The sequence below is a fragment of the Rhinopithecus bieti genome, unplaced genomic scaffold, assembly GCF_001698545.2.
Source record: "Rhinopithecus bieti isolate Rb0 unplaced genomic scaffold, ASM169854v2 scaffold_12086, whole genome shotgun sequence".
Classification (NCBI taxonomy): Eukaryota; Metazoa; Chordata; class Mammalia; order Primates; family Cercopithecidae; genus Rhinopithecus; species Rhinopithecus bieti.
This window is the reverse complement of record NW_016807466.1, coordinates 2,880,607-2,903,812: the sequence shown is the minus strand read 5'-3', so window position 1 is coordinate 2,903,812 and position 23,206 is coordinate 2,880,607. Positions and strand designations below refer to the sequence as shown.

Genomic DNA, 23,206 nt, shown 5'->3' with positions numbered 1-23,206 from the left:
TGTTCCTAGGCGCTCCCAGTGCACAGAGGTCCTTCTCATTTTCTTCTTTCTGTGTCTAACTCCTCAGAGAAACCTGGCTCCCACTGTCCTGTTTACCTACCTGACTGCCTCCATACATAAGCAGCCTCCCTCCCCTGCCACCATTCCGTCCCTGCAGATGCCTTCCTCACCCATTTGGGCTCTTGTACTGCACATCAGGCTGCCCACATTGACTCCCCGTATCGGACCACCCCAGCCCTGCACGTATACCCCACACGGATGCCAGCCTCCCCCTGCCCATGCCGAGTCCCCGTGCTGTGGTGCTTCTCCACACAGACAGCTCCACACCCTGCTTGGGCTGACACCCGCCTTCCCCACGAGCACCCTGTCCTCATCCTGCACTGGGCCACCCCATGTATGAATGTCCTCTGTGGTAGGCAGAGTGGTGCCCCTAAAGATGGCCACACCCTAAGCCCTGGAACCTGTGAATGTTACATGGCAAAAGGAACTTTGCAGATAAAAATTAAGATTGTAAACTTTAAAACAGGGAAATTATCCTGGATTATCTGCGCGGGTCCAATGTAATCACCAGGGTCCATAAGAGTAGAAAAGGCAGGCAGAAAGAAGGGTCAGCTGGAGAGAGGGACTGGGCCTGCTGCTGCAGGCGGAAGATGAAGGGCCGCGAGTCAGGAGGGAGGGTGGCCTTCACAGACTGGCAAAGGCCTCAGCTGGCAGCCAGCAGGGAAATGCTGACCTCGGCCCCACAACTCCAAGAAACAGAATTCTGCCAACAATGCTCAGCAAGGAAATGGATTCTCCCTTAGAGACGCCAGAGAGAACGGTCCTGCCAACAGCATGACTTTAGCCTGGAGACACCATGTTGGACTTCTGACCAACAGAACTGACATTAAATTGTGGTTTTCACTTTTATTTTTTTAAATTTAATTTTAGTTTGAGACGGAGTCTCGCTCTGTCACCCAGGCTGGAGTGCAGCGATGTGATCTTGGCTCACTGCAACCTCTGCCTCCTGGGTTCAAGCGATTCTCCTGCCTCAGCTTCCTGAGTAGCTGGACTACAGGCACCCGTCACCACGCATGGCTAATTTTTGTATTTTTAGTAAAGATGGGGTTTCACCATGTTGGCCAGGCTGGTCTCGAACTACTGACCTTGTGATACGCCTGCCTCAGCTTCCCAAAGTGCTGGGATTACAGGCATGAGCCACCGTGCCTGGCCAAATTGTGCTGTTTACAAAAAACGAATACACCCTCCTCATTCAACATGGGCGCCTACAACCCACACCAGGCCACCTGTCGAGGGAACGCTTACCTTGATCTGCCCCACTTAATAGCTTTAGGCCTGATTTGTTCAGAAAGAGAAATGAAGGAAATAGATGGAGAAAGGGAAGGGGAAGTTCTGACATGTTCTGAACACCTTGAAAGGGATGAGGTTTCTAAGCCCAAGAACAAGGGCTTTCAAGATCTCTCTAGGAATCCTCAGTCTCTTGGGAACACCAGTAGTTATTTTCTGCCCTCAGAGTGCTGAAACACACATGGTCCACAAAACTTCCAAAAAAGGAACACTGTACTTCCTTTAGAAGCAACAGCCACATTAACTCAGCCTTTATTAAACAACGAATATCCCTGGCTCTGTGGTAGTGACCATTTCCCGCCGTAATTACTGTTGAACGCCAGCTCTGGGGGTGTGACGCGGGGAACGCATAGTGAGGTCCACACTCCTTGTGACTGCAGCCTGAGTTCCTGTCCAGAGGCTTCCCTGCAGCTGGGTCCACCCACAGCCTGCTGCTGAGCGGTAGGTGTGTGTGGAGACTGCAGAAACAGGAAGTGTATGTGAAAGAGCACGCTTTATTGGGAAGCAGACTGCTGCAGTGACCAACAGACAGACCACCCAATGGGCACTTACACATAGTACTCCAAAAGACACAGGATGCTTTGCTAATAAAAATCAATGGGAACAGGGATTCTTCTGAGCAACTCCCCCAACCTCATCCCTTTCAGGGATTGAGAAATTTCCCAACCATTTTCCTGATGGCAGCCGTGGTTCACTAGAGATACAGCCCCTCAGGGGTGCCTTCCTGTTTCTTATAAAGAACATTTTCTTTAGATTTTTTGAAGTCTTCATTTGTTACTTTCATTCTACGTTCTCTTAAGGCCATCAGACCAGCTTCTGTACAGATTGCCTGTAAGAAAGAACAGTGTGTTCAAAAGTGAAATATTTATTTTTATTCTAACAAGGAATTCCGAAAAAGCTATTCTGAAGCTGGGCGCGGTGGCTCACATCTGTAATCTCAGCACCAAGGCAGGCAGATCGCCTGAGGTCAGGAGTTCAAGACCAGCCTGGCCAACATGGTGAAACCCCGTTTCTACTAAAAATAGAAAACATTAGCCAGGGAAGGTGGCAGGCACCTATAATCCCAGCTACTCGGGAGGCTGAGGCAGGAGAATTGCTTGAACCAGGGAGGCGGAGGTTGCAGTGAGCCAAGATCATGCCACTGTACTCTAGCCTGGGCAACGAGCGAAACTCCACCTCGAAAAAAAAAAAATCTATTCTGAAATAAAGCATGAGACACCTAGACTAAACACAAATTGCTTATTTGGGAAAGATTTTGATTTTTTAAAAAATGTTTTAAGCATCCTATTTTCTGAAAGGATGTGAAGTGGCTTAAACTGGAAGTTACTGTAACTAAGAAGACTGGCCCAAGGGTCGGGGCTGTGGGTTCTAGTTTTGCCTCCGGTTCTAACAAGCTATGTGGCTTGGCAAGTCAGTAAATTCTTACACCACCACTTTCCTTAAAGAGAATAATATTCCTAGGAAACAAACGAAATTATGCCCTGAAACTTAGAGGCAATTGACAGTATATGTCTATTTCATTTACCTATAGTCATAAGAGAACATGTGTTCTGGTTAGATAGTCTAAGTGGCAGTATCTATACTATGGAATAATACTATAGAGTATAGCATTTATTCCAATCTATTTAATTTCTCAGTAATTACTTGCCCAAAGTAAAAGAAAACAATAACCCATGTTACATGGGTTACTGTTATTGTTTTAGGCCTGATCTGTTTAGAAAGGAAAGAGAAATGAAGGAAACAGATAGAGAGGGACAGCAAATGAACATGTTACATGGGTTATTGTTACTGTTTTTCTTTTGGCCAGTAATTACTGTGGCAAAAACATGATGCGGCAAAAAACACAATCCTGGCACAGAAGTTTGTTTGGTGATGGCCATCAGGTCATTTACCTCAAATGGTTCGGGTGAAAGTTTTGTGTATAGAAAGAGAAGAGGCAAATGGGTAAAATGTTAACTCTTGGTAAATCACTGTGCTATTGTTGCAACTCTTTTGAAGGCTTGAAAATTGTCAAAGTAAGTTTTATCTTAAAATAAAATGTTAAGATCTTTCAATTTTTTAAAAAGAAGATAGATTTTACTCACCAACAGAGACACCTAGTTCTCTATGACTAACTGCCAATGATCCGTGGGCTCAGGGCAGGTGCTGACCTGGAAAGGCACTGCTTGTGCTGTCCCTGCCTAACCATGGCACTTATGACTGACGAAAACCCAGCTCTTCCCAGGGAAAGCAAGTTGAACCCATATTCAACACTGCCAGGCCTTGCTGTAAATTCTGATCAGCTGGGAGGAAATGTCCTAACTCATGTACATTTGTCATAAAACCAAGAGGTGTAATCTGGTAGAACCTTCCAGAACACAGATTGGGACATGAATGCAGTGGGTGCTTGGTCCCCACTCTGCAGCTCTGGGGAGAGTTCTCCCAGGACATACCCTTCCCTTGACGTGGGACTGAGCAGCTACATTTGACACACCTTGAGAAAGTCACCTGGGTCTGAGGCAGCTTAGTACCAGCAACTCAGCCTTGTGGCTACAGCCTTAGGGCAATTCACTGCATAAAATGATGCATTAAAAATGACTTCAAATAACAAGCACATATACTATTTGGATGTAATCATAAACCAATATGATGATTAAAATACAGACACCCATCTGTCCAGGCCAGCCAGCATCCCAAAAGCACATACAGACTTTTTCCTGATTGACGGCCACATTCCCAGAAATGAGCTGACACGGCTGGGCTCTCACCTTGATGTCAGCACCAGAGAGGTCATCTTTAGCCATGATCAAGTCGTCCAGGGTTACATCATCAGCCAGCGTCATCCTGCTTGTGTGAATCTGAAAGATGCGCTTCTTCGTCTTTTCATCAGGCAGGGGGAACTCAATCTTCCTGTCAATGCGGCCTGCAGGTACGAAAAGTTTTTAAGTCACACCACCATCAAAACCCAGGCTCGCCCATGGCTCAGAGGCCTCACCCCATCTCCTTACATACGAAGTTTCAGTCAGACAGTACTCTGTGGGAAGGATGTCCAAATCTTAAAAAGTAACCATACATTTTTGTCGTTTGTAAATTTCTACATTGGAATTCTCTTCATTTAAAAGAAACTCTGTCTACTTTGGTACCTTCAGAAATAAATGAAAGGAGCAATTCCTGAGTGAAATTGGACAGACCTGTCGTGTTAGAAACATTACAAAAGACAGCAAACAAATCACTGTTTCTTCTGATGCTACCTGAATGTAAAAACAAAAAATCCTACCATCACATGAATTATTTCTTCCAGAAAAAGCAGTCAGTTCTTGAGGCAAAAAAGGGAATATTATGGAAAAGAAAAGATCAAGACATAAGACTGGAATTCAAAGGGCCGAGGTGCACAGACTGTATCATGTTCTATTTTAACTCTTGCCTCAAGGGGACCTATTTTTGGTAAATTATCCTAAGTTTCACTGCAGTTTTTGCTTTTTTATGTATCATTTGATAGGCCTCCCAAAGCACACTTAAATATATAAACACATTAATCTCCATGGTGAAACAAAAGCAGATTTGACCTGGCCTGATAAGTGCTGGATCCAGAGTTTCTATTCGGTTTGTGGCCATGATAACTTTCACATCTCCCCTAGAATCAAATCCATCCAACTGGTTCAGCAGTTCCAACATTGTTCGCTGAATTTCTCTCTCCCCACCAGAATTGGAGTCATATCTTTGGGAAAAAAAAAAAGGGAAGGAATGAAGACCCAACTGATTGCCTGCTCAAGAGGAATTACAGCAAAGACCTCACTTTGACAAAACACCTTAACAAACATTCCTGTTTAACTCACATGGCACTCCCTCAGTTACGCTCAGAAAAAAACAAATTCAGCACTCCTTGCCATGGTCTGAATGTATTTCCCCAAATTTATGTGTTGAAACTTAATCCCTACTGGGTGGTTAAGAGATGAGGCCTTTTGGAGAGGGCTAAAGGCATGAGGCAGAGCCTTATACTGCATGAGTTCCTTATAAAAAAAAAGGCCTTGTACAGCATGTATTCCTTATAAAAATGCTGCAGGGAACTAGCATAGGCGCTTTTTGCTCTTCCGTTTGTCTCCTGAACATTTGTCCCCTTTGCAGAACAAGTGCCATCTCAGAAGCAGAGCAGCCCTCACTAGACATCAATGCCAGTGCCTTGATCTTGGGCTTCTCAGCCTCCAGAACTGTGGGAAATACATTTTCTATTCTTTATACAAAATACCAGTCCCAAGGCATTTTGTTACAGCAGCACAAATGGACTAAGACACTCCCCATCAGCTAAGTTACAGATCATATTTTTTCACAGCAGTTTCTGTGCCTGAAACTATCATTTATTTTGTTTCCACTTTTGGTGTCTGATCCCTACAACCTGACTGTGAGCTCCTCCAGGGCAGAGCCTGTTGTGCTCACAGCTGTGTCCCTAGAGTCCAGATGGTCCTGGCTCAGGGTGTGTACTCAAGACATGGTTATTCACAACTGACCGATCTCCAGGTGTTCACAGCTCCTGGGCAGTTGTGACCTGGCTCCTGGGAGAGCAGAGCCTAAAGCATCCATGGAAGACCACGCACGGCAAGAACTGTGGCCACAGAGAGAGTCCCCCGAGATCGTTCATTCTCAAGAGAAGAACTATGCGGTGTTCCCTCTAAACAAGGCAAAATAAGCATGAGAAAGTCTACCTTTTTGTCCCAATGGCGTCAATTTCATCAATAAACACGATGGACGGTGCATGTTCTTCAGCAACTCGAAACAATTCCCGTACGAGTTTGGGCCCATCACCTAGGTACTTCTGAATGAGTTCAGAGCCAACCACTCTCAAGAAAGTGGCTGAGGTTTGGTTTGCTACAGCTTTGGCTAACAAGGTTTTACCTATTTTAGATGAAAAAAGATTTAAAGAGACACCTCAAGTGCTGTTTTAACTTAAAAACTCGTATCATTACCACCTTAAATGGACACAAAAAACAGGTGGGCCCCCATGCTAAGGCATGTCACCAATTCAGGTGTTGCCACATTCCGTTGTCCTGAGTAGACAAGAGGACATTTAGAAAAATCTACTCACATGTTTGGATTATCCTTAGCTATTTTCCTAAACTTATGATAACATCAGAAAATACTTTTTACTTGGTTATTTTCCAACCTTGACCCAGTTTCCCCTGAAGAACTGTGAACTATAATTACCCGTATGAAGAATTGCTTTGTACTATTAATGAAATAAATCGCATTTTTTTCTCTGGTTGAGCCTTTCTTGGGCCCCTTCAAAGTTGCATACATTAACCTGACCCACCCAACCCAGGGCTGGAGAGCCAAACTATAGTCCTAGGAAACGATCAGTGCTGGGAAAAAAGGTCTGGGAATCCTAGCTTTGGCCCTAAGGAGACACACACAGTGTTCCTGAGCTCCAGGCATGCAGTGCCCGCTGCTCCAAAAGAGTAGCTACTGGGTGGGCTTGCTGCCAGCTCAGAAAGCTGAGACACGACCAGCTCTCGATGAAGCCCACAATGAGAGCTGCTGTGACATGCCCTTCCAAGGGAGAGGCAGTTCCTCCCACTGATCTCAGGGAAGAGCTCAAACATCATTTCCAATACTGCTCTACTTGCTGATATTTCACTTTCAGGTTAAAAACAAGAGTCAGCCGGCCGGGCGCGGTGGCTCACGCCTGTAATCCCGGCACTTTGGGAGGCTGAGGCGGGAGGATCACCTGAGGCCGGGAGTTCAAGACCAGCCTGATCAACATGGAGAAACCCTGTCTCTACTAAAAAAATTACAATATTAACCGGCACATGCTTGTAATCCTAGCTACTCGGGAGGCTGAGGCAGAAGAATCGCTTGAACCCGGGAGGCGGAGGTTGCGGTGAGCCAAGATCATGCCATTGCACTCCAGCCTGGGCAACAAGAGTGAAACTCCGCCTCAAAAAAAAAAAGAAAGAAAGAAAAGAAAAACGAGTCAGCAAAGAGTGCCCAACTTGAGAATTTTTGAATTGGAAGACCTAGGACCCTTTGGTGGTCTGTGAGGACCTGGCAAGAGCTGGGTGGGTGCCTCAGGATACAGAGGCAGTTAGGGGCAGAACTGGCAGCCTCAGGCCGGCACAGGAGGAGTGTGGAGGCGGCTAGCTGGTATGTGACAGGGAAGACTTCCCAGAAATGGGATGGCAGACACAAAGCTCAGCTTTGCAACATGTGGCAATGATGTTCGGCAGAGTAGCAGATGCAAAGGCTGAACTGCTCCCTGAAAGCATCAGTGAGGGAAGGTGAACAGAAAATAAAGAGGACCTTTCCAGTGGATAGGATCTTATAGTGCAGAAGCAGCCAAGTCTAGCCACTGGGCTGCTTCTGTGGTCAGAGGGCTCACTGAACAAGCTGCCTGCTCCTCTGACAGACTTGCCTGTCCAGTCCTGCCTCCCAGCCCTGTACCGCAGCCCCTTTAGTACTAGAGCCCCACAGGGGGCCTGCAGCTGTGGGTCAGGAGGCCTATGTTCCAGCTCCAGCCCTGTTACTAGCTCAACTCCCAGAGGGGCCTTGGGTTAGTCACCGGCCACTCTGAAACATAATTTCCTAAGCTGTAAGTTGAGGGGCTGTAGGAGAGTGATCTCTTCTAGCTCTCGGCCTCTGGGTACAGGCGTCTCCCAGTCTCTCCATTGTGGACATCCCTCAGCATGGATCCTCTTAGGAACACTCAATTCTCTCAAATGACTGTGCTTAAATGAATCTGATACTACAGAATAGAGCTTTTTTTTTAGGAGACAGTCTCGCTCTGTCACCCAGGCTGGAATGCAGTGGCATGATCTCAGCTCACTGCAGCCTCTGTATCCCAGGTTCAAGCAGTTTTCCTGCCTCAGCCTCCCGAGTAGCTGGACTACAGATGTGCACTACCACACCCAGCCAGTTTTTGTATTTTTAGTAGAGATGGGGTTTCACCACATTGGCCAGGCTGGTCTTGAACTCCTGGCCTCAAGTCATCCACCCACCTTGACCTCCCAAAGTGCTGGGATTACTGGCATGAGCCACTGTGCTCAGAATAGAGCTTTTAAAGTAGCACTTCTCCACTATGGCTCCCAGACTTGGCCATACTCCAGATGAATAGATCAAAATCTTTGGGGATGGGGCCAGGCATCATTTTTTTTTTCATTTTTTTTTTTTTGAGACAGGTTTTCACTCTGTTGCCCAGGCTGGAATGCAGTGGTGTGATCATAGCTCACTGTAGCCTCGACCTCCAGGGCTCAAGTGATCCCCCTACCTCAGCCTCTTGGGTAGCTGGGACTACAGGCATGCACCACCACACCCGGCTAATTTTTTATAGAGACGGGGTTTCGCCAAGTAGCTCAGGCTTTTTTTCTCTTTTTTTTTTTTTGCGTCAGTATTTTTAAAGCTCTCAAGGTGATTCTAACATGTAGACAAGGTTGAGCAGCCCTGTTTTACACTAAGGAATTGTGGTGTCCTCACTTACTAGTTCAGTAATTATAACTAGCCAATGCTGCTGCTCAAGAGACCAGCTGGGTGCCTGGAAAGTGTCAAAAACAGAGCATACCTGTGCCAGGTGGACCATAGAGAATGACCCCCTTAGGAGGCTTTATACCCATCTCTTCATAATATTCAGGATGGGTGAGAGGAAGCTCCACAGATTCCTATGAAAAGTAGTAAAAATGAAAGGCTTTACTGAAATTATTAGCATATTTACTAATTGGCAACATAAGAATATCTTGCTTTCAACAAAATAAGTAAAATCTCAATTCCTCTTCTTAGAGACAATGTGCTTGATTTCTATCAGCGGCAAAGACATACTGAAGACACCTGTTCTACTTGAGTTCCCTGCACCCGTTCCATCTCCCTGTCGCACCCAATTCCCCTTTTACTTTCTAGTAGAAGTCAGCCTGGAGCTCTTCTTGAGCAAGAGAGACTTAAGAAAGCTAAAGTTCACCCTTTTCAATTAAACTACAGATAGGACCGGGAAAGACTTCCTGATGGCTGTTCCCATCTAGGGACATTATGGCTATTTCTCAGCTGCCTCAGAGGTCCTTGGCAGAGATCTGTGATGGCTCGGAAGGACTTCGCTATGAAAGAACATGCAGACAGCCCACAGCCATTCTCAATGACCACATCCCCTGCAGCCCCCAGGGCCACTGAAGGCACTGGGATTATGCTCCAACCCCACCACTGTCTAAATGTGTGCAAGTACACATGCTAGCTCCACAAAGCACTGGAGGCTTCCAGATAAACACAACGGAAGTCAACACAGTCAGAAACATTACATATTCACACAGACAATGCAGTCAACATTACATATAAAAAGAATGAAGCTGCAGCTGCTGCAGGAACCATCACACAACTGATTGTTATTTCTATCACCTAACTCAGTATTAACAAATACAAAAATACCACAACTGGCAAGCTCTGTCTCAGCTACTGGTTTGATTAATAAACAAGCAAACATATCAAACAATTCCAAAGTATCCTAAATGGGACAGCAGAAACCAAAACTCAAAAAAACCCAGAGATGGTTACCAATCATACCTTAATTTCCTGAATTTGGTTGTCCAACCCCCCAATATCCGCATAGGTCTCCTGGGGGGCCTTTTCCACCTTCATCACTGTGACCAGGGGATCCGTGTCATCCATCAGCACCCCTATCACAGCATGCACCTAACAGGAAACATCAAGGTTTAACACAGGAACGTGAGGTTCGCTGGATCTGTTTACAGCAAAGCAATGCCAATCACGACATCCGTCTCCTGCCTCAGGAGTGCTTTGGTGATCTACTTCCATGGGACAGGAAGATGGATCTCAGTGAAAAGAGAAAGCACTTCCATGGGCTTTTGAAAAAGATTATCACCTCACCTTGTGATTGAGCAGGACCGAGCAGCCAGGTTCCAGCAGATCCTTGTCTACAAATGAAAGAATGCTGACGTAGTGTTCTGAGCCCACAGATGTAGACACGATGGCATGATTGTCATCAATGATCTCTTCCAAGGTTCCTACTGACATCGGGGTCCCCCTCAGATCATCCACTTTTGATCTTTCCTCCTATATATGAAAATGCCAAGGAAAACAGACTAGACCTAAAAGTAGATGATCCTGATAGTTCGCTAGATTTGCAAAGCAGCTGATGCTTAGTAAAAGGCAACTAATAATACTTCATGAAAGCCTGGACAGGTTCAACTACTTGAATTTCATTTATTTGTTGACAATTTTAGGTTCTAAATAGAATTCAATTTGTAAAAAAGAAAATGAAGTAACTTTTCAACTCACCTCTTGCTTTTCTTCTAATGGTTTCATTTGTTCCTGATTTCTAATGAATTCTTCCTCCATGAGAAGATAGTCTTTAATTCTCTCTAACTTCAGTAATTTTAACCGGCACTGAGTGTGAGGTGTCACTGAAATTAAAATATCAAGTTTCATTATACGTGGACCCTGAAGTTTGCAAGTAAGGAATTAAGATTTTAAAATAAGCTCATTTTGTTGAAGATAGCTTCAGAAAATTCAGTTTAGTAACTCTAAGTAAGCAGGTGCCAAAATGGAAAAGGGAGTTTGGCTGTTATATAATCAAGACTTTCAAAATGGGGATGGGGTTTATGACCAAATAGCCCCAAATGACATACCCTGGCTGAATAGTCTGTATAAAGAAGAAAAAAGCTACTGACCCATCAGATACCTGGGTCTGGTTCATTTTTTCCCATAGGTACTAATAAAAAGTTACATAGGTTTCTCAGTCCAGTATATACACTGCTGCATGCTGGCTGTATACATACTCATCTATTTGTAGAATTTTGAAATATCAGGGATATTAACCCCGTTTATCACATATATGGCAAATATGTTTTCCATGTAGTATTGTTTCTTTTGGCTTTGAAGTCTCAAGCCACAAAGGAATTGTGTCTTTTTTTTTTTTTTTTTTCTGAGACAGAGTCTTGCTCTGTCACCCAGGCTGGAGTGCAGTGGTGCCATCTCGGCTCATTGCAACCTCTGCCTCCTGGGTTCAAGTGATTCTCCTGCTTCAGCCTCCTGAGTAGTTGGAATTACAGGCGCCCGCCACCACACCCGGCTAACTTTTTGGATTTTTAGTAGAGATGGGGTTTCAACGTGTTAGCCTTGGCCTCTCAAAGTGCTGGGAATTGTATCATTTTTATAGACAAATATGTCAACCTTTTCTTTTATGGTTTCTGGGTTTTCCCATTTACTTCAAAAACTTTCTTCTTCCCTAAGGTTAATTTTCATTTATTTATTTTCACACATATACCTGTATTCCATTTGGCAAGAGTCAAGAATCTAATTTCATTTCCTTTGGACAAAAAATTTTGAAATGCCTTTTATATATACTTAAAAAAATTTTTTTTATTATACTTTAAGTTCTAGGATACATGTGCACAACATGCAGATTTGTTGCATATGTATACATGTGCCATGTTGGTGTGCTGCACCCATTAACTCGTCATTTACATTAGGTAATCTCCTAATGCTATCCCTCCCCCTCCCCCCACCCTACAACAGGCCCCGGTGTGTGATGTTGCCCCCACCACTGTGTCCAAGTGAGTTCTCATTGTTCAATTCCACCTATGAGTATGAGAACATGCGGTGTTTGGTTTTCTGTCCTTGCGATAGTTTGCTTAGAATGACGGTTTCCATCTTCATCCATGTCCCTATAAAGGATGTGAACTCATCCTTTTTTATGGCTACATAGTATTCCATGGTGTATATGTGCCACATTTTCTTAATCTAGTCTATCATTAATGGACATTTGGGTTGGTTCCAAGTCTTTGCTATTGTGAATAGTGACACAATAAACATATGTGTGCATGTGTCTTTATAGCAGCATGATTTATAATTCTTTGGGTATATACCCAGTAATGGGATGGCTGGGTCAAATGATATTTCTAGTTCTAGATCCTTGAGGAATCGCCACACTGTCTTCCACAATGGTTGAACTAGTTTACAGTCCCACCAACCTGTAAAAGTGTTCCCATTTCTTTCTCCACATCGCCATTCTAACTGGTGTGAGATGGTATCTCATTGTGGTTTTGATTTGCATTTCTCTGATGGAAATGCCTTATCCTATTCCCCACAGACCTGAAGTGGCACCTTCAGTGTGTATTAAATATCCATGTAACATGACTGTTTTTGGACTTCCTACTCTGTTCTGGTAGCCTGTCTTTTTCTGTACCAACACCATACCAATTCGTTATGGGAGACTAATGGCTGGTTTTACTGATTTCCTTCAATTAACTGAACAATGTTTTTTAAAGTAGTTTAAGTATTTCTTCTTAGTTTTTTCTTCTAAGCAGGGAGGAGCATATTTAGATGAGGGTTTGGGGAGGTATTTGAGCTGAAGCCTGAGAGATCATGAGAAGCAAGTAGCCATGACAAGAACTGGGGGAAGAAGAAGATTTTAGGCAGAGGACGAGTGAGGGCAAAGGCCCTGATATGTACAAAAGTCAAAAAAAGTAAGGCAGGAAGTGTGTCCAATGAGCAAGGGGGGTGGCAGGGCTGAGATCGGAGAGGTGGGCTGGGTCAGATTGCTTGGTATGAATTGTATTCTATGTTCGGCAGGAAGCCATTGAAAAATTTTATTGTAACTTCAGGTATTGCATGATCTGAATTTCAACACAGTGGCATTTCATTTCAAATATACATGATTCTGAGTTAGTAAAGTTCAACCTGCGTTTTGTAATTTAAAACTATACTTTTATTTATTTATTTATTTTGAGATGGAGTCTTGCTCTGTCATCCAGGCTAGAGTACAGTGCATAATCTTGGCTCACTGCAATCCACCTCCTAGGTTCAAGTGATTCTCCTCCTGCCTTAGCCTCCCAAGTTAACACTATACTTTTAATCCACTAAAGGAGCCTTTAAAGAAAAACGGTGACATTTCTTAAAGTGAGACACAATCATATAATACTGTATTTTAAAACAAAAGATAACTTGTATGCCAACCTAGAGGAACGTCACACTCAAGAGTTAGGTGAAATTGAATCACAAAGCTAGAGCTTCAATTGCCCTTTACTTCCTGTTTCCCCTTTCAGACTCTAAGCTGCATGCACAGAGATGGTTTCTCCTAAGAACTGGAAAGATGGCAAGGAGGAGCCATGTCATTACCCAGTGGCAGTTTGCTGGCAGCGTCTGGTCCCTTCGTTTTCTTCTTCTTTTTCCCCACTCTAGTTGGTACAGGAGGTTCATATTTCTTCTTCTTGTCCTTGAGTTGTTAGAACAGCAGGAAAAAAAAGTCCCATGAAAGTCATATTAAAACACAAATTTATTTCTGTACCACCATCATCTATTTTCAGGTGGTACAACTTTCCTTATCTTTTAGGATGTTATTAAAAACCTGACTTGTTTCACATTCCTGCAATTTTAATAAGTAAATATGATGAGTAAATGTAAGCTGGGTGCAGTGGCTCACGTCTGTAATCCCAAAAATTTGGGAGGCTGAGGCAGGCAGATCACTTGAGGTCAGGAGTTTAAGACCAGCTTGGCCAACGTGGCGAAACCCCATCTCTACTAAAAATACAAAAATGAGCCGGGTGTGGTGGTGGGCACCTGTCATCCCAGCTACTCGGGAGGCTGAGACAGGAGAATTGCTGGAACCTGGGAGGCAGAGGTTGCAGTGAGCCAAGATCGCGCCATTGCACTCCAGCCTGGGCGACAGAGCAAGATTCCATCTCAAATAATAATAATAAATGAAAATAAATGTAATCTTTTAACCATACACGTAAGTGACAATGAGTCATATTATTCCAATAAGGTATAGAGGGGTAAGAATCAACTTATATGCCAAAAGTTTAGGTAACTTGAGGCAATCTTCATACCTCAGGATATTAGACACCAAAATTATAGGCAATTTACTTCAATACTTCTGTAAGGTCATTGCTTTTACACACTTAAATACCTATTTGATGGTTAGGTCAATAACCTTTTCTAAAGCATGAAAAGCATACTTATTCTATCTGTAGGACAGGCTAGTTTAAAAACTACTGGATCACTCTACTTTTTAAAACTCATGAATCCCCATAGAACTTCTCAGCCGAGACCACATTTTCTACAATTTGCTCGTATCACAGGACAAATCTGGCATATTTACCTTATCATCCTTCTTGCCACCTCCAGGACCATGACCACCACTCTGACTTTGACCCTGCAGGAGAAAAATCAGACACAGATGTAAATTCAGAATATGATCACTTGAAAAGAACGCCTTCATACTGTCCTGTGAGTCTGTAACGTGTCCTGTGAGTCTGTAACATTTCTCCCTCATTTCAACATTTTTGAACACAAGATGTAATACTTGCAGTCAATGTGTGCATTTAGTGTGGCAGAATTTCTTTTTCCCTGAAAAGATATTTGATAGATTACTGGTACACGTCGCAATTGATTGCATCTTAGAATCAAGAACAACTCTATTGAGAAGTAGATACAACCAAAGAGGCTGAGAGTCTTAAGATCACCCCCTCTTGAGGGGAAAATATGGAGCTTCACAGCTTTTGATAGGAAACTACCAGACTGAAGCTATCAAGAATATATTCCATAAAATTAGGCTATGAAAGCTAAGTCATTTTACATGCTTGAAAAATGTTTACCAATCATTTACCCCTTACTTAGATCACACCAAGATCCAGAAGACTTTCCTTCCAATAGCACCTTATCTAATTCCTACCCCTAAAGTCAGGGGGTTTCCGGGCAGGTCTTTCTTCTCAATCTGAAAAGCTCTATCACTTTAAGGTGTTAAGAACTTAGTGTATTAATAAACTCATTGGGATTCTGGATTTTAAAAGGCCCTTCAGTTATAGGACAATGCTTAACACTGAACAATGTCTCAGAAATGGTGGCATTTTAAATATGAAGATGAGTGAACTTCCTGATTAGAAGGGTCCACTCAGCTCCCTCACATCAGCCCCACGCAGGCACTTCTAAATGAATACACCAACACTTCTTCACCTCTTGGGCATTTTACATGTTTCTCAGTCTCAAATAACAAGTTCACCAATTACTGAACCCCTGCTATATGCCAAGCAGTGTCCTAAACATTCTCCAAGTATTATCCCACTTCTTACAAACACTATCATATTGGTTCTTTCATTCCCCCCCCCCCCCCCCCCCATTTGCAGATAAGAAAACTAAGTCCCAGAGAGCTCAAATGACTTGCCTGTTGTCACAAAGCCTGTCAGAGATGGAGCCAGAAATCACACTCAGGTTTGCTGAATGCCAAAACCTAGGTGTTTCTCTACTGTTCTACAAAAAACCGATGGGGTTTGTGTTCCAGTACAGCCACTTACTGTGTTTCCATTTCTTCCTTATCAAAATAAATTACCTCGAGGAAACTGTTGTAATAAATGAGAAAATGCTGGAAAAGTACTTGGCACATGCTTAGAATACTATACAGAAATCCGTAAAAGACCTCTATGAGGCCGGGTGCGGTGGCTCACGCCTGTAATCCCACTTTGGGAGGCCGAGGCGGGCGGATCACAAGGTCAGTTCAGAACCAGCCTGGCCAACATAGTGAAACGCCGTCTCTACAAAAATACAAAAATTAGCCGGGTGTAGTGGCGGGCGCCTGTAGTCGCAGCTACTTGGGAGGCTGAGGCAGGAGAATCGCTTGAACCCGGGAGGTGGAGATCGCGCCACTACACTCTAGCCTGGATGACAGACCAAGACTGTCTCAAAACAAAACAAAACAAAACAACCTCTATGAGATCTGGCTTTCTTGGTGTTCACGATACAGGTTAAACATTCCCATCTCAGGTTCTTTGCATTTGCTGTATCTTCTGCCTGGACCACATTTCCCTCAGACATCTGCAGGGCTTACTCCCTCAATTTCGGTCCGCGCAAATTTCACCTCCTCAGAGCGACTTTCGCTGACTCTATAAAAAGCAGCCACCCCTCCATGTTTTCCCTTTCTATACAATAACCATACAACAATGACCACCCCACCCCTGACATCATATTTCTGATTATTGTCTGCCTTCTGCTCTAGAATGTACGCACTATGAAGGCAGGGACTTCATCAATCCTGCTCACCCCCTGTATCCTCAGTGTCTGGAACAGAAGCTAGCCAAAAGTTTAACGACAACAACAACAACAACAACAAAACACCAAGTGCTCAGTAAATACTTGTTTAGTGAATTGATGAATAAATGCTAGCTGTTTTTATTATTACTACTGCACCACGGGCCCTTTCCGTTTGAGCTCCGCCTGTCATAATAGTGTCTTTAAGGCCTCCTTCAAACGCCCCCAGCTCCGAAAGGCCTTCCACGACTCCGCTCTCCCCTCCTCAGGTGGAACGAATCCCACCCTCTTCTCCAGCACCCTTCGGCTGCCCGACTCAAAAAGCATTTTTCCCGGTGACTCGAGGAGGCGCCCCCGAAACTCCCAGCGCCGATGAGCAAAGCCCTGGTCGGCGGAGCAGCAAAGCCAGGGACCTGATCCGTTCTGCCGCCCCACAAGCCCACGCAGAAGACCTCTCTGCGCTGAGCCCCGGCCCCAGGACCCCCGGGTAAGGCCCGCTAGTCGGCCCCGGCCCGCGGTGGACCTGAGCGCGGTCTCTGGGAGCCTCCACTCGCCGAGAAGATCAGGCCGGCAGGAGGAGAAGAGGGCAGTCCCAGTTCCTCGGGCAGCCGCCTCTGTCTCTCGCCTCAGGCCGCGGCGACCCCATCGCACCGCGACCACCAGCGGAAAGAAACCCTTAGTCACTCACCATCTTGCCTTTGCCACTTGAGCTGCCGCTGCCGGAAGTTCCTCCACCACGGCGGCCCGCCAGAGGCGGAAGTCGTTAGGGACGCTACGGAAGCCGATAGCAACCAAATTCTGCCCAGACCAAGTTGTGCTCTAAGGGCTTGTGCGGGCGAGCTAGGGCAACGCAGTAATATATAAGCATAACGTGAACTTTATAAATATTTTACTTGAAAGAAATTTTGAATACCCGTTATGAGGCGCTAGTCAACAACTTAAGACAATGACCCCAACTGTCAAAGAGCTAGGACAATCGTGAAAATATAAAATATTTATGCAAAATTTATAACTGATAAGAACTTTATTGTTCTAAAAATTGGAATGCATTTGGAACTGGGAAGTTGACATATACATTTGCACAAATATTTCAGTTATTATTCAGCTTCTGGAATTAACGTGCACATCTGGGAGTATGTGTGTGTGTAATGAGTCATCTAAACCTGTCTTTTCCTGATGACCTGTGAGTTGTGATGATACCAGATGTCTTAAATTCCTCTTCTTGAAGCTGATTGGTAAAGTTCATCATTTGTTACACCCTCCAGGACATCAGAAAAATGGCAAGAATCCCTTCTATTTCTGGAAATTCCATTAACAAATGCTCAAAATGCTGCATCTTTCCGGAGAGATGGATTTTTTTTTCTGCTCCGGATTAATTTAGGGATTTTAGTTGTGAAACACTAAAAATATTTCCCTTATGAACACACAACAGGTACACTTCTTCCTTTTTATCATTACTGGAACGCAGTAATAGTCTTAGCACTATCGACCTCTGTTAACAAATTTGGCACCTAGTATACATGACGCATGAAATCACATGATAGGATGGGGCAAGATGATTATCCCTTCACACATGCTGAAAGCAATGCCAGTGTGGTATGGAAGGTCTAGGCAATCTGTGTATAACCTGGAAAAGTATGGGGTTCCTGAGATGGTGAAACATGCAAAGAAATATAGGCTGACGACTAAAACTGAAGACCTTACTTCTGGAGGACATGCTGATGGAGGAAGTGCCCTCTTAATGCACAGCAACCCTACTTCTCTCTCTCTCTCTCTCTCTCTCTCTCTCTCTCTCTCTGTGTGTGTGTGTGTGTGTGTGTGTGTGTGTGTGTGTCTCTTTTAAGAGAGTCTCATTGCCCAGGCTGGAGTGCAGTGGCGTGATCTCAGCTCACTGCAACCTCCTCCTCCTAGGTTCAAGCGATTCTCCTGCCTCAGCCTTCGAAGTAGCTGGGAATACAGGCACCAGCCACCACACCCGGCTAATTTTTTGCATTTTTAGTAGAGATGAGGTTTCACCATGTTGGCCAGGCTGGTTTTGAACTCCTGACCTCAAGTGATTTGCATACCTCGGCCTCTGAAAGTGCTGGGATTACAGGCGTGAGCCACTGCGCCTGGCCCCGTTCATCAATTTTGCCTTATGGCTGACTCTCTCAATCCTCCCCACCTGGTTAACAGCCATCACTGCAACTCTCCCTCTTTTCCACTTGCAATTTCCAACCTCCCATCCTGGCGGGGCCAGGGTGGACAGAGGGGGCGGGGCCGAGGTGGACAGAGGGCAGGTGCCAGAGGCAAGTGTGCATCCTGTTCAGCAGCCCTCCTGCAACCTCAAGCACATCAGAACCAGCCCAGATGCTGACAAAATGCAGACTCTGGTGCCATCCCCCAGAGACTGTGATTCTATAGACCCATGGCAGGGCCCAGACACCTACATTTTAACGGATACCTCAAGGGATTCTGAGGCTGGGTGGCTCATACACCACATTTTTAGAGCTGGAACTCCAGAACAGTGGTCTACAAAGCAGGGCAGCCACACCCTGGTGGCCCACGGGCCCATTCGTGTGTTGGGGGAAGCCATCAGAATGACTTTTTATTTAAAAAATAAGAATAATTACTAGGCAAACAGCCAAGGGGTTAACAATGTGGGCCCCACGCCAGGTCTTCTTTCCAGCCTTGTCACCAGTGAGCTGTGTTGTTGTGTCTCAGTTCTGTTGTCTGTGAAATGGGGACCTTTATAGTTCCTCCCTCATGGTGCCATTGTTTAAGGACTAAAGTAAAATGCTGAGAATTGCACCTGGCATAGGACAATTGCTCTAGGTATCAGCTACTCTGATTATTATTATTATTTTGAGACAAGATCTCATGCTGTTACCCATGCTGGAGTGCAGTGACACAATTTTGGCTCAACTCCACCTCCCGGGTTCAAGCAATTCTCCTGCCTCAGCCTCCCAGGTAGCTGGGATTACAGGCACTCATCCCCATGCCTGGCTAATTTTTGTATTTTTAGTAGAGATGGGGTTTCACCATGCTGGCCAGGCTGGTCTCCAATTCCTGACCTCAAGTGATAAACCCACCTCGGCCTCCCAAAGTGCTGGGATGACAGGTGTGAGCCTCCGCACCTGGTCTTATTAGTATTTTTTTTTTTTTTAATATACAAATTGCCATTGGCGCCCTCATTCAGGGCATATATTAGATGGTCCCGTACCTCACTCAAAATTTATAATCTCTTGGTAGAGTGGTACAGTAATCTTCAAACACATTTCTTCATGCATTCTCAAAAGTAATTTGCAAAATGTATTTCTTGACACATTTCTAGGTTAGCATCTAAATTTTATATAAGTTTAAATAGCTGCAAATGATCCACTTGCCAGAAAGTTTTAAGTATTGACACTTTAATGTATATACACAAAGGAATCTAACTATCGTGATAGTTTGATATTTCATCCATTTCAAACTTATGTACGCAGGCTTTTTTCTAGCATTGAAAATATTTGCTTTTATCTCTTCCCTTTGAAGTGAACATTTCCATTCCATTTATCATGCATACTTTTATCCTAATGTCATGTATGTTGATGCTGAAAAACATTTTATTGATTGACCTCTCGCACATTTTTGCAAAAGTTTTATAAGTCAGAATTTTTTCATGTATTTTATTTTCTGTGTCTTTTGGGTCCTACATGCTAAAAATGTTTTCTGGATTTTGAGTTATTATCAGTTACCACTAGTACGCACTTGATCAAGATGATATATGGTCTGTGGTAAGTTAGTGTTCATTTCACCTATCCATGGATGGATATGACAATGTCAGAATGAGGCAGGGTTCAGCACCAATTCTAGTCTTGTTAGTTATTGTTTATAGATGTTTGGGCTGAGAATTCTCATTCACATGAATGGGAAAGGAAATAATTTTGTAATGAAAATGTCACGCAATTCTTTCCAATCCTATATCCTAAACAAAAAAATCACACAGTGATTGATCCACAAAATCTATTACTGGCCGGGCGCGGTGGCTCAAGCCTGTAATCCCCACTTTGGGGGCGAGACGGCCGCGATCACAAGTCAGGAGACAAGACCATCCTGTGCGTAAACCGGTGAAACCCCGTCTCTACTAAAAAATACAAAAAAAAAAAAAACAGCCCGGGCGAGGTGGCGGCGCCTGTAGTCGCAAGCAATGTAGTCCCAGCCTACTTCGGGAGCTTGAGGCAGGGATGCCGTAAACCCGGGGGCGAGACTTGCAGGAGCTGGACGGCCACTGCCACTCCAGCCTGCGCGCGCACAGAGCGGACTCCATCTCAAAAAAAAAAAAAAAAAAAAAAAAAAATCTATTACTAGTGATAACTTGAAATAGTCTTTCTTCAATGTGGTTGCAAGGAACTAGAAAACACTGTAGGTGCAAAACAATTCGTTCACCAGTGATTAGGGTCATTCAGTTTCTCAGTTTCTGGGAAATGCACCCAAGAGGCTTTCCCATGACTTATCAAATACTATCCATGAAGACATGTTACTCCTTCACTCAGAGCTTAAACTGATAGCCTGAAAAAGAACTGGAAATTTTTTAATATCATTAATCTTATTATACCCCCGGAAATACTTTTTTTTTTTTTTTTTTTTTTCAGGCAGGGTCTTGCTCTGTTGCCCAAGCTGGAGTGCAGTGGCACGATCTGGGCTTATTGCAACCTCCACCTCCCAGGTTCAAGCCGTTCTCCTGCCTCAGCCTCCTGAGTAGCTGGGACTACAGGCACTTGCCACCATGCCTGCATAATTTTTGTAATTTTTGTAGAGAGGAGGTTTCACCATCTTGGTCAGGCTGGTCTCAAACTCCTGACCTCAAGTGATCTACCCACCTCGGCCTCCCAAAGTGCTGGGTTTACTGGGGTGAGCCACCGCACCTGGCCTGGAAATACAATATTTTTCATAATATTTTAAGATCATAGGAATTTAAAAGTTAACTGTCTTTAAATATATTTTTGTCAAAGCCATGGAGCAGCAGAGTTTTAGAGCATTCTATTTCTGAAAAATGTCCAATTGACAATTAGTGCTCTACTTCAACCCATTTAGCCAAATCAGATTTATTACTTGGGAGGGAAAAAAAAAACCCTCAACTTTTATTTTTCAGTTACACAAACCTCTTCATATGTAAATCAAGAAATATTATTTTTAGAATGACAGAGATAAATTATAGAATGCAACTCGGAAGACAAATAATCAGAAAGAGTTAAGATAAAATTAAAATAATATATTCACTTTATAAAGTTATATAGTAAGAAAAAATTAATATTTGTTTCTCTTAATTTTAATAATGCAATTATGTAGCTAAAAATATGAGTTATCTGTGAAGCAAGGATTATAATAAAATGTATGGTATTCTTGGGTAAATATGTGTGTGTGAATTTTTTAATTAACACTTGAAGAAACCCCGTCTCTACTAAAAATACAAAATTAGCCACGCGTGGTGGCACATGCTTGTAATCCCAGCTACTCGCAAGGCTGAGGCAGGAGAATCGCTTGAACCCGGGAGGCAGAGGTTGCAGTGAGCTGAGATCACGCCATTGCACTCTAGCTTGGGCAACAAGAGAGAAATTCCATCTCAGAAAAAAAAAGAATCAAGCATAAAAATCAGAATAATTACCTTAATTTTGTAAGACATTATCAGGATCAAACAGTTTCATTTCAGGGAAGAGAAAATAAATATATAGGATTGTTAAAATTTAATTTTCTGGCAAATACGTTTCAAAATAGGAAGTAAAAAACAAAACATTTTAAAGATGAAGTAAGATGAGAATTTATTCTGACAATCAGAATAAATATTTCATATGACTGGATAAAATAACTTTTAGCAACCTCATTGAATCATACATGCTAAATCTGAAAGAAATTAAGTTAGGGTTTAATCAATGGGTTTTTGTTTTATCTAAAGCATCCTGAAATACCGAGTAGCCCCAGCAAACCCTGTAGTTGAAAAGACTATTACAAACCAATATTGCTTCTGCTGTTCTAATTTACATTTTGTCCTAAGGGCAAGTGTTGAGATCAGCTGAAGAAAGTGCTCCTGTTTAAATGCATTTTAAAAAGTCATTTTCAGCCTCAATGTCTGTTACCAATGCTTGTTTGCTTTACTCTCCAAGGAGGCTCTGTCAGGACTGATGCATTTCACGTCAATGCATTTTATGCAAGAGATAGGTCATCAAGGTCGATTGCGGTGGCTCACGTCTGTAATCCCAGCACTTTGAGAGGCCAAGACAGGCAGATCACTTGAGTTCAGGGGGTCAAGACCAGCCTGGCTAACACGGTGAAACTCCGTCTCCACTAAAAATACAAAAAAAGAAAAAATTAGCCGGGCGTGGTGGCAGTTACCTGCAGTTCCTGCTGCAGGAGTCAGGCCTAGGGTTGGTCTAAAAAAAAAGTTCCAAATTATATGTATTTTGTGAGCTATCATGATCTGGGTCTTTAATTGTGCCTTCTTCCTTTTGCTGTATTTGGCATAACATTTACAAGAGATATATAATGCTAATACAGTGACAAATACCATAAAGATAGCAAAGATTAGGCATCCAAGAAGGTTATAGGTAGAGTCAGGGGGCAGTACACAACGTAACCAGCCAAAAAACCACTGCATGCATCATCATATTCTTTGGTCAGACTCACAATGTGTTTACCCTCCTTATCAAGGGTCATTTGAACCTTATCATAAATCTTATTTGAGGAGTGTAGGACCAATACTAAATCAGAGTCCAATAAATTTAATCTCTCTTCCGGCCATTTTATCACTACAGGTATAGCATCCTGAGGAGGGTATAAATCAAATGCAAGGAACGCTTGGTCCTCAATGTCTAAATTGTTGTAGCACTTGTGAACAGTGGACAAATCGATTTTT

General features: G+C 43.5%; 2 protein-coding genes across 2 annotated transcripts in view; one reads left to right on the top strand and one right to left on the bottom strand.

Moving 5' to 3' along the window:
• The window catches only part of NRDE2 (NRDE-2, necessary for RNA interference, domain containing), a 73,114-nt gene extending 56,097 nt beyond the window's left edge, over positions 1 to 17,017 (top strand). Inside the window, exon 15 of the mRNA XM_017882298.1 lies at positions 16,605 to 17,017. The gene's annotated coding sequence lies outside the window, so the exon portion shown is untranslated. The remainder of the gene's footprint in view (positions 1 to 16,604) is intronic.
• Positions 1,822 to 17,124, bottom strand: PSMC1 (proteasome 26S subunit, ATPase 1). The gene is made up of 11 exons (XM_017882301.1): positions 17,024 to 17,124; positions 14,414 to 14,467; positions 13,432 to 13,528; positions 10,591 to 10,715; positions 10,180 to 10,365; positions 9,856 to 9,984; positions 8,873 to 8,969; positions 6,027 to 6,216; positions 4,893 to 5,044; positions 4,095 to 4,249; positions 1,822 to 2,176 (listed from the first exon to the last, which is right to left on the bottom strand). The coding sequence occupies exons 1-11, from the start codon at positions 17,024 to 17,026 to the stop codon at positions 2,042 to 2,044; spliced, it is 1,323 nt and encodes a 440-aa protein (XP_017737790.1). The 5' UTR covers positions 17,027 to 17,124; the 3' UTR covers positions 1,822 to 2,041.
• Positions 17,125 to 23,206: the final 6,082 nt, after the last annotated feature.

Coding starts and splice junctions, on each gene's coding strand:
- PSMC1 (XM_017882301.1), bottom strand. Junction 9,985..10,179: donor CGGTCCTGCTCAATCACAAG/GTGAGGTGATAA, acceptor GTTTCCTGTTAG/GTGCATGCTGTGATAGGGGT. Junction 6,217..8,872: donor CTATGGTCCACCTGGCACAG/GTATGCTCTGTT, acceptor CATCTAAAATAG/GTAAAACCTTGTTAGCCAAA.